We start from the raw sequence: 11255 nt of genomic DNA, 5'->3' as shown, positions 1-11255 counted from the left end.
CTCTGAAAGGACCAGCAAAAAACTACAATAAGATATGGGGACCTTTTCTGGATTATGTCAAGGAACATATCACACTATCCTTAGACTAAGTAGAGACGTATACTCTGCGGCATAAGGCTGCCATCAGTCACCATAAGGTTACTACAACTTTTAATCAGTGGTCACCCCCTCCCCTAAATGTGATTATTTATTTTTTTTTATTTTTTTCTAATTATCTCCTTTTTTGTACGTTGGTTTCTTCTTTGATCATTTGTCGGTCAGATTGCTCTATTTTACTTTATACTCTTATTACTTTTCCTTTTTGTGCCTTTATTGTAAGTCATTTACTACATTCAGTGTTCAAGATGTAACATCCAAATTGAACAAAAAAAAAAAAAAAAGAAATGTAAAAAAAAAAAAAAAGAAAAAAAAGTCCACTGCAGGAGGAGACCTCCTGTGGAACCAAAGCCCACAGTCTGACCTCCTCCTCCTCCTCCTCCTCCTCCCAAATCTGGGCTGGATATCTGGCGCCTCCTGTTGGTGGGCTTCACCTCAGGATCAATAAAGTATTTCTACTACTGCTCATTTTACTGTCTGACCATCTGTATGAGTACTCTGATTACTTTCTCAAGCTTTCGGACTGAGGATCTTTGACAACACGTTTGAATAGTTGTTGCTGAATGTTTGCAGTCATCAGATCAATTACAATAAATCAGTTTTTATTTTCAAACATCAATATCTGCACTAGTTTTCACTGTTTACGTGCGTGCGTCCTCCTGAAGGCTCTGCTGGGTCATCCCAGTCAGCAGGTCTGGAGGAAGCAGCTGGTTCGGGACCAGAGTTTCCAGTCCTGGTCTGGAATTTCCACAGGGGGCGGGGCTTGAGAGAAGCAGGAAGTGAAAACTCAGCTGTAGTTCAACATGTTGCTGTCAGTCACACTGAAGCTGCCGCTTCACTCCGGACACACACCGACTCTCCGTGATGACGGAGGCCGTACTGCTGGACTTGATCCACGGCTGCTGCCCAGCATGCACCGCGCCTTCTTTGCTGGGCGAGTCCGCACCAGACCCGCATGTGTTCCTGCTTTGCGGGACGCGTTTCCGGGACAGAAAAGGCTTTGAAGTCAGCTGTCTGAGCTCGTGCAGGAGCGTGCACGTGCTGGACTCCGGCTCCACTGCGGAGTGTTTGTTCCGGTTCAAAGTGACTGTGGACCAACTGGACCTAAGCTCGGTCCGTGTCCTCACCAGCCCGCAGGGCCAACAAGTGCTGCTGCGGTACCAGCAGCTGCTCTTCACAGCCGTCTATACCTTTGATTACCAAATGGTGGACACACACACCTGTCCGAGCTGCACAGGCCCCGCCCCCACACACTCACCTGGTGGAGGTGAGTCTGAAGATGAAGATGAAGAAGAAGAAGTGTGCAGGTTCTTGCAGCGGCTGCCTGCTCTGAGAGGAGACGTCACAGTGCTGAGGTCCTCACTGATCCCAGGTCAGTTTGAATGAAACATCATTTAAATGTGAATTAAAAGTAATTAAACATCTTACAAACTTCGTATACATCATAAATCTGAAGGCCACAAGTTCATAACAGCTCATCATTCAAAACAGAAAATATCACTGCTTCTGTTCTCAGCTTCTGTTCTCAGCTTCTGTTCTCAGCTTCCATTAGAGGACAGGGAGGTCCACGACAACACTCTGATGTTAACACTCAGAATCCACTCAGAGCTCGAAACTGAGTCTGCAAACTTTTAACAATCAGTCCGAGCCTCAGAGTGATTCAGGAAACTTCTTCTGCTCGACTTTGGCAGGAAGTGAGAGAGATTTTAATCTCAGCGATGAGGCAGGTCGACCCGTTACTGCGTGTGACACGTCTTTTTAACAGCTGTGGTTGTTGGATGCGAAACAGAAGTGCATTCAGCGATAACCGGCAGAGAATGGACAGTGACCTTTTATTAGACTAATCATTCTAATTCGTCTCTATTCAGATGTGGTGCTAGGGTTGGCCCATGTCTGCTGAATCAGCATATGACGATGTCTCCAGTGAAACATCATGATGGACAGTGACATTGGTGTTAATGTCTTTGAGGCAGCGTGTGGCCTCAGTGCTGTGGTGAGACAGCAGCTCACCACTGTAGCCGCTCTGCAGAGGAACAACTATCTACTCTAACCTCTGACAAACATCCCTGTGCCAGGTTGAAAAGCGCCCTCGTCTCTGCACCACATGTCTGCAACTTTGCTTTGTTCAGCCTCATATGTATAAAGTGTCTGTGGTTTCTCCTAACTGAGCCGGTTTAATAATGAAATAACAAACAGGACAGGAAGACGTGATGTTAGTGCAGGTACATGCTTCTTTACATTCCCATAAAAGATCTATACTGCAGTGTTTCAGTTGCTCACTGTCACTTCCTCTACATCTGTCCATCATTTTCTCCTCTGATCTCTGCTCCTAACACATGTTCACCTGAGCAGCTCTCCTCTGGGCTGAGATGCTCTTAATTTTCAGGAGAAATTCTTAGAAAACTTCACTATTTCGATTTCATCCCTCTTTAACTAACTTTATGAAACGCGCTGTTGATGTACACAGGCTCGTTGTACTGTCAGTGTAGCAGCATCCAGCTGTGTTAACCTGTATGAAGACTAGTGTCAGTCCTGCAGCACGTTAACTGAAGTGTTATTCACTTCAGTTTGCCTGTTGTCATTATTTAACTTCTCACTGTAACCTGTTGTCACGGTGTGAAACAGCATTGACTCTCATATTATTATTTCAGGTTCCATTCCCTGAAGACAAACTGTAAAGTTGACAGTTTTTTGAATAGAGATTGGTGTGACAGTGTGAGTATCTGTTCTCTTAGAGTGTTTCGGTCACGGCTTCAGTACTCGTGGCGGCGGCGTGTCCTCCATCCAGACCTTGTCCTCCTTGAATCTGTTCAGCAGCAGGAGGAGGAGGGACCCCGAGGCCGTGGTGATGGAGAACAGACGGAGACTGGCCCTCCACGCTGGGTTCAACCATCAGGAGCTCCGTCTGGTTAAGGTACCGAGCTGTCTTTACATGAAACATCCTGAAAAACACAAGAGTCAGCTGATCCTCCTCCTATAACAACATGATGCTTCTGTGTGTCTGCTGCCACCTACTGGTCATGATGTGACACACTCTTGAACACTCTCTTCTGTTGTCTGACCAAGTCTCAGACCTGACACATGTTTCTAACCCCATCAAGAAGGATTCAGAGTGATAAACTTAATGAGACAAGTTGCAGTGACCAACCAGAGGATGGCTGGACGTTGTTTTTGGAAGTTTTATGTCTAAAACTCCAAAATATTCAGTTTGATGTCAAATAGAACTAGTAGACATTAATATGTGAGAGCCTACAGCTCACTGCTGAGCCTCCGGAGGTGTTGTTTCTCCTGCAGGTGAACCATGCCAGTGATGTTTGGGTTCTGGGGAAAGCTGAACCGCAGAGTTATGATGCAATGGTAACCAATCAGACAGGGGTGGTGTTGGGAGCTCCGGGAGCTGACTGCATGCCCATCCTGTTTGCTGATCCCGTGTCAAAGGTCATCGCAGCCGCTCACGCAGGTCTGTGTCATTTGTTTACAGACAATATAAGACATCTTGAAACTATAGTTTTATTAGCAGTAGAGTTTGAAAGAAATAATTGTAACTTAGATTACTTTCCATCACTGGTCCTCAGGCTGGAAAGGGACCCTGTTGGGGGTTGCTATGGCAACAGTAGAGACCATGGTGAAGGAGTTTGGTTGCTGTAAGAGCGACATCGTGGTGGCAGTGGGTCCGTCAGTGGGAGCGTGTTGTTTCACTCTGGAAAGAGATCAGGCACTCAACTTCAGCCACATCCACCCAGACTGTGTTCCTGATCCAGAGTCAGCCCGACCACACGTCAACATCCGCCTCGCTAACAGGTGAGAACAGTACTGTTCCTGATCCAGAGTCAGCCCGACCACACGTCAACATCCGCCTCGCTAACAGGTGAGAACAGTACTGTCACTGATCCAGAGTCAGCCTGACCACACGTCAACATCCGCCTCGCTAACAGGTGAGAACAGTACTGTCACTGATCCAGAGTCAGCCTGACCACACGTCAACATCCGCCTCGCTAACAGGTGAGAACAGTACTGTCACTGATCCAGAGTCAGCCCGACCACACGTCAACACCCGCCTCGCTAACAGGTGAGAACAGTACTGTCACTGATCCAGAGTCAGCCCGACCACACGTCAACATCCGCCTCGCTAACAGGTGAGAACAGTACTGTCACTGATCCAGAGTCAGCCTGACCACACGTCAACATCCGCCTCGCTAACAGGTGAGAACAGTACTGTCACTGATCCAGAGTCAGCCCGACCACACGTCAACATCCGCCTCGCTAACAGGTGAGAACAGTACTGTTCCTGATCCAGAGTCAGCCCGACCACACGTCAACATCCGCCTCGCTAACAGGTGAGAACAGTACTGTCACTGATCCAGAGTCAGCCCGACCACACGTCAACATCCGCCTCGCTAACAGGTGAGAACAGTACTGTTCCTGATCCAGAGTCAGCCCGACAACACGTCAACATCCGCCTCGCTAACAGGTGAGAACAGTACTGTCACTGATCCAGAGTCAGCCCGACCACACGTCAACATCCGCCTCGCTAACAGGTGAGAACAGTACTGTCACTGATCCAGAGTCAGCCCGACCACACGTCAACATCCGCCTCGCTAACAGGTGAGAACAGTACTGTCACTGATCCAGAGTCAGCCCGACCACACGTCAACATCCGCCTCGCTAACAGGTGAGAACAGTACTGTTCCTGATCCAGAGTCAGCCCGACCACACGTCAACATCCGCCTCGCTAACAGGTGAGAACAGTACTGTCACTGATCCAGAGTCAGCCTGACCACACGTCAACATCCGCCTCGCTAACAGGTGAGAACAGTACTGTCACTGATCCAGAGTCAGCCCGACCACACGTCAACACCCGCCTCGCTAACAGGTGAGAACAGTACTGTCACTGATCCAGAGTCAGCCCGACCACACGTCAACATCCGCCTCGCTAACAGGTGAGAACAGTACTGTCACTGATCCAGAGTCAGCCTGACCACACGTCAACATCCGCCTCGCTAACAGGTGAGAACAGTACTGTCACTGATCCAGAGTCAGCCCGACCACACGTCAACATCCGCCTCGCTAACAGGTGAGAACAGTACTGTTCCTGATCCAGAGTCAGCCCGACCACACGTCAACATCCGCCTCGCTAACAGGTGAGAACAGTACTGTCACTGATCCAGAGTCAGCCCGACAACACGTCAACATCCGCCTCGCTAACAGGTGAGAACAGTACTGTCACTGATCCAGAGTCAGCCCGACCACACGTCAACATCCGCCTCGCTAACAGGTGAGAACAGTACTGTCACTGATCCAGAGTCAGCCCGACCACACGTCAACATCCGCCTCGCTAACAGGTGAGAACAGTACTGTCACTGATCCAGAGTCAGCCCGACCACACGTCAACATCCGCCTCGCTAACAGGTGAGAACAGTACTGTTCCTGATCCAGAGTCAGCTCGACCACACGTCAACATCCGCCTCGCTAACAGGTGAGAACAGTACTGTCACTGATCCAGAGTCAGCCCGACCACACGTCAACATCCGCCTCGCTAACAGGTGAGAACAGTACTGTCACTGATCCAGAGTCAGCCCGACCACACGTCAACATCCGCCTCGCTAACAGGTGAGAACAGTACTGTCCCTGATCCAGAGTCAGCCCGACCACACGTCAACATCCGCCTCGCTAACAGGTGAGAACAGTACTGTTCCTGATCCAGAGTCAGCCCGACCACACGTCAACATCCGCCTCGCTAAACAGGTGAGAACAGTACTGTCACTGATCCAGAGTCAGCCCGACCACACGTCAACATCCGCCTCGCTAACAGGTGAGAACAGTACTGTCACTGATCCAGAGTCAGCCCGACCACACGTCAACATCCGCCTCGCTAACAGGTGAGAACAGTACTGTCACTGATCCAGAGTCAGCCCGACCACACGTCAACATCCGCCTCGCTAACAGGTGAGAACAGTACTGTCACTGATCCAGAGTCAGCCCGACCACACGTCAACATCCGCCTCGCTAACAGGTGAGAACAGTACTGTCACTGATCCAGAGTCAGCCCGACCACACGTCAACATCCGCCTCGCTAACAGGTGAGAACAGTACTGTCACTGATCCAGAGTCAGCCCGACCACACGTCAACATCCGCCTCGCTAACAGGTGAGAACAGTACTGTCACTGATCCAGAGTCAGCCCGACCACACGTCAACATCCGCCTCGCTAACAGGTGAGAACAGTACTGTCACTGATCCAGAGTCAGCCCGACCACACGTCAACATCCGCCTCGCTAACAGGTGAGAACAGTACTGTTACTGATCCAGAGTCAGCCCGACCACACGTCAACATCCGCCTCGCTAACAGGTGAGAACAGTACTGTCACTGATCCAGAGTCAGCCCGACCACACGTCAACATCCGCCTCGCTAACAGGTGAGAACAGTACTGTCACTGATCCAGAGTCAGCCCCACCACACGTCAACATCCGCCTCGCTAACAGGTGAGAAACAGTACTGTCACTGATCCAGAGTCAGCCCGACCACACGTCAACATCCGCCTCGCTAACAGGTGAGAACAGTACTGTCACTGATCCAGAGTCAGCCCGACCACACGTCAACATCCGCCTCGCTAACAGGTGAGAACAGTACTGTCACTGATCCAGAGTCAGCCCGACCACACGTCAACATCCGCCTCGCTAACAGGTGAGAACAGTACTGTCACTGATCCAGAGTCAGCCCGACCACACGTCAACATCCGCCTCGCTAACAGGTGAGAACAGTACTGTCACTGATCCAGAGTCAGCCCGACCACACGTCAACATCCGCCTCGCTAACAGGTGAGAACAGTACTGTCACTGATCCAGAGTCAGCCCGACCACACGTCAACATCCGCCTCGCTAACAGGTGAGAACAGTACTGTCACTGATCCAGAGTCAGCCCGACCACACGTCAACATCCGCCTCGCTAACAGGTGAGAACAGTACTGTCCCTGATCCAGAGTCAGCCCGACCACACGTCAACATCCGCCTCGCTAACAGGTGAGAACAGTACTGTCACTGATCCAGAGTCAGCCCGACCACACGTCAACATCCGCCTCGCTAACAGGTGAGAACAGTACTGTCACTGATCCAGAGTCAGCCCGACCACACGTCAACATCCGCCTCGCTAACAGGTGAGAACAGTACTGTCACTGATCCAGAGTCAGCCCGACCACACGTCAACATCCGCCTCGCTAACAGGTGAGAACAGTACTGTCACTGATCCAGAGTCAGCCCGACCACACGTCAACATCCGCCTCGCTAACAGGTGAGAACAGTACTGTCACTGATCCAGAGTCAGCCTGACCACACGTCAACATCCGCCTCGCTAACAGGTGAGAACAGTACTGTCACTGATCCAGAGTCAGCCCGACCACACGTCAACATCCGCCTCGCTAACAGGTGAGAACAGTACTGTCACTGATCCAGAGTCAGCCCGACCACACGTCAACATCCGCCTCGCTAACAGGTGAGAACAGTACTGTCACTGATCCAGAGTCAGCCCGACCACACGTCAACATCCGCCTCGCTAACAGGTGAGAACAGTACTGTTCCTGATCCAGAGTCAGCCCGACCACACGTCAACATCCGCCTCGCTAACAGGTGAGAACAGTACTGTCACTGATCCAGAGTCAGCCCGACCACACGTCAACATCCGCCTCGCTAACAGGTGAGAACAGTACTGTCACTGATCCAGAGTCAGCCTGACCACACATCAACATCCGCCTCGCTAACAGGTGAGAACAGTACTGTCACTGATCCAGAGTCAGCTCGACCACACGTCAACATCCGCCTCGCTAACAGGTGAGAACAGTACTGTCACTGATCCAGAGTCAGCCCGACCACACGTCAACATCCGCCTCGCTAACAGGTGAGAACAGTACTGTCACTGATCCAGAGTCAGCCCGACCACACGTCAACATCCGCCTCGCTAACAGGTGAGAACAGTACTGTCACTGATCCAGAGTCAGCCCGACCACACGTCAACACCCGCCTCGCTAACAGGTGAGAACAGTACTGTCACTGATCCAGAGTCAGCTCGACCACACGTCAACATCCGCCTCGCTAACAGGTGAGAACAGTACTGTCACTGATCCAGAGTCAGCCCGACCACACGTCAACATCCGCCTCGCTAACAGGTGAGAACAGTACTGTCACTGATCCAGAGTCAGCCCGACCACACGTCAACATCCGCCTCGCTAACAGGTGAGAACAGTACTGTCACTGATCCAGAGTCAGCCCGACCACACGTCAACATCCGCCTCGCTAACAGGTGAGAACAGTACTGTTCCTGATCCAGAGTCAGCCCGACCACACGTCAACATCCGCCTCGCTAACAGGTGAGAACAGTACTGTCGCTGATCCAGAGTCAGCCCGACCACACGTCAACATCCGCCTCGCTAACAGGTGAGAACAGTACTGTCACTGATCCAGAGTCAGCCCGACCACACGTCAACATCCGCCTCGCTAACAGGTGAGAACAGTACTGTCACTGATCCAGAGTCAGCCCGACCACACGTCAACATCCGCCTCGCTAACAGGTGAGAACAGTACTGTCACTGATCCAGAGTCAGCCCGACCACACGTCAACACCCGCCTCGCTAACAGGTGAGAACAGTACTGTCACTGATCCAGAGTCAGCCCGACCACACGTCAACACCCGCCTCGCTAACAGGTGAGAACAGTACTGTCACTGATCCAGAGTCAGCCCGACCACACGTCAACACCCGCCTCGCTAACAGGTGAGAACAGTACTGTCACTGATCCAGAGTCAGCCCGACCACACGTCAACATCCGCCTCGCTAACAGGTGAGAACAGTACTGTCACTGATCCAGAGTCAGCCCGACCACACGTCAACATCCGCCTCGCTAACAGGTGAGAACAGTACTGTCACTGATCCAGAGTCAGCCCGACCACACGTCAACACCCGCCTCGCTAACAGGTGAGAACAGTACTGTCACTGATCCAGAGTCAGCCCGACCACACGTCAACACCCGCCTCGCTAACAGGTGAGAACAGTACTGTCACTGATCCAGAGTCAGCCCGACCACACGTCAACATCCGCCTCGCTAACAGGTGAGAACAGTACTGTCACTGATCCAGAGTCAGCCCGACCACACGTCAACATCCGCCTCGCTAACAGGTGAGAACAGTACTGTCACTGATCCAGAGTCAGCCCGACCACACGTCAACACCCGCCTCGCTAACAGGTGAGAACAGTACTGTCACTGATCCAGAGTCAGCCCGACCACACGTCAACACCCGCCTCGCTAACAGGTGAGAACAGTACTGTCACTGATCCAGAGTCAGCTCGACCACACGTCAACACCCGCCTCGCTAACAGGTGAGAACAGTACTGTTCCTGATCCAGAGTCAGCCCGACCACACGTCAACACCCGCCTCGCTAACAGGTGAGAACAGTACTGTTCCTGATCCAGAGTCAGCCCGACCACACGTCAACATCCGCCTCGCTAACAGGTGAGAACAGTACTGTTCCTGATCCAGAGTCAGCCTGACCACACGTCAACACCCGCCTCGCTAACAGGTGAGAACAGTACTGTCACTGATCCAGAGTCAGCCCGACCACACGTCAACATCCGCCTCAACACAAATGTGGCAGGACATCCAGAACATCGCAGGCTATAAAAGCTGGAGCGACCCATCAGGCCACGCTGCCGGATGAGCTGACCACAGTTTATGTTCATTTGGAGTTCTGATTGGCTGTCACACCTCCTCTATGTTAGTGCTCAACACCAGAGCCCCCCCCAAGATGTTAGCCCCGCCCCCAGAGATGTGAGCCCCGCCCCCTGCTGTTCACTAACTGTGTTCCCGGACATCAGGACAAGTCTTAGTGAAGAATGAGGATGACAGCGCTGCCATGGGGAGGATAATGACAATCACTAAATAAATGTGTTAGTCTGTATTAGTTTACACTTGGGCACATGTTCTCCACTCAATGTGAGCTGGATGAGCTGTTAGCAGCTCCTGTTTGCAGGATGAAGTAGATTACTCTGACACTGAAGAAAACTTAAAGACATGGTGATTCTCAGAGAGTCTGATGATTTCTAAGCAGAATTCTGGAGGTTTGATAGTATGAGATATCAAAAGTATTAATGAGATAATTGTTTGTAACCAGATCAAATCTTGGTCCTCAGAGTCCTCCTTCAGAGAGCCGGCGTCCTGTCTGAACACATCCATGACGACTTGATGACAGAGCAACCATGTGTGACGCCATGCACTTCCTGTCTGCCTGAACACTTCTTCTCTCATCGCAGAGATGGACCTAACTTTGGCACTCAAGTGGGCTTCCTGTGGATCAAAGACACAGAGGAACGAGCCCCGCCCTCCAACAGGTGAGACCACCTGATGGGACAGACTGCAGCTGATTGGACTGTCTTAATAATCAGCAGGGTGAGACGCCTGCAGACGGCTGGTGGGACCAAATCAAAACACTTTTACTTCTAATCACACTGCTCTGATTATATATGTTGAATTTAATTATTAAATATGATGAATTAGTGTTCCACCTCTGTTCCAATCATATTAATGTTAAGTTCCAGCTGACTGAGTTTTAGTGAAGGGACCAGATGAAGTTAAGCAGCTGCTGCTAATTAGCATTAATGAGGCATTCAGGTGCAGGCAGGAGACATGGGCAGTATGGCTGTTGTGGGTTAAACACTCTCACAAGATTAACATTTGGATCCTAAATACACATCATAACCACTGAATTCAGTGTTTGTCTCTGTGTCTGATTGGTTCTGAGGTTCTCACACCCTGAATATTAAAGTGAGACAGTGAAGTTCTCTGTGATTGGTTGATGCATCCGGAAGTCACTTTCAAGGTTTTATCTAAAATCAATAAAGATTTTCTTCAAACAGATATTTATTCTAAACTTCATTTTAATACACAAAACACACCGATCGTTGTAAAGATTGAAGGTATTTGGCCACAGACACGATTTAGCAACATGGTTTCAATTTCAATTTTATATCAGACTGAAACATTTCAGTCTCCATCTCAATACTAAAACTGTAGATTTCTCATAAATGTCCTGATTTCATGTGATGTGTTCGAGTTGACCTGCAGCCTTCATACAGTCAAATATTCAAACATGTCGATAATGATCTGTAGTACTACGG

At 50.4% G+C, this 11255-nt stretch overlaps 1 protein-coding gene across 2 annotated transcripts; it reads left to right on the top strand.

Annotated features, from left to right (window-relative positions):
- Positions 1–810: 810 nt before the first annotated feature.
- Positions 811–10995, top strand: lacc1 (laccase (multicopper oxidoreductase) domain containing 1). 2 transcript variants are annotated; one of them, XM_030428507.1, is made up of 5 exons: positions 811–1468; positions 2832–3010; positions 3391–3556; positions 3672–3897; positions 10392–10995. In XM_030428507.1, the coding sequence occupies exons 1-5, from the start codon at positions 961–963 to the stop codon at positions 10471–10473; spliced, it is 1161 nt and encodes a 386-aa protein (XP_030284367.1). In that variant the 5' UTR covers positions 811–960; the 3' UTR covers positions 10474–10995. The 2 variants fall into 2 exon arrangements, with proteins under 2 accessions (XP_030284367.1, XP_030284366.1); XM_030428506.1 differs by having other exon boundaries at positions 820–1468; positions 10272–10995.
- The last annotated feature ends 260 nt before the right edge of the window (positions 10996–11255 follow it).

This window comes from Sparus aurata, chromosome 9 (assembly GCF_900880675.1).
Source record: "Sparus aurata chromosome 9, fSpaAur1.1, whole genome shotgun sequence".
In the NCBI taxonomy this organism is placed as follows: domain Eukaryota; kingdom Metazoa; phylum Chordata; class Actinopteri; order Spariformes; family Sparidae; genus Sparus; species Sparus aurata.
This window is presented reverse-complemented; position numbering and strand designations above follow the sequence as displayed.

What these genes read in the sequence shown, in the direction of transcription:
- lacc1 (XM_030428506.1), top strand. Translation starts at nt 961, where the DNA reads ATGACGGAGGCCGTACTGCTGGACTTGATCCACGGCTGCTGCCCAGCA. An exon ending in GAGGTCCTCACTGATCCCAG is followed by an intron (nt 1,469 to 2,831) that starts GTCAGTTTGAAT and finishes CTGTTCTCTTAG; the next exon opens with AGTGTTTCGGTCACGGCTTC. An exon ending in AGGAGCTCCGTCTGGTTAAG is followed by an intron (nt 3,011 to 3,390) that starts GTACCGAGCTGT and finishes TTTCTCCTGCAG; the next exon opens with GTGAACCATGCCAGTGATGT.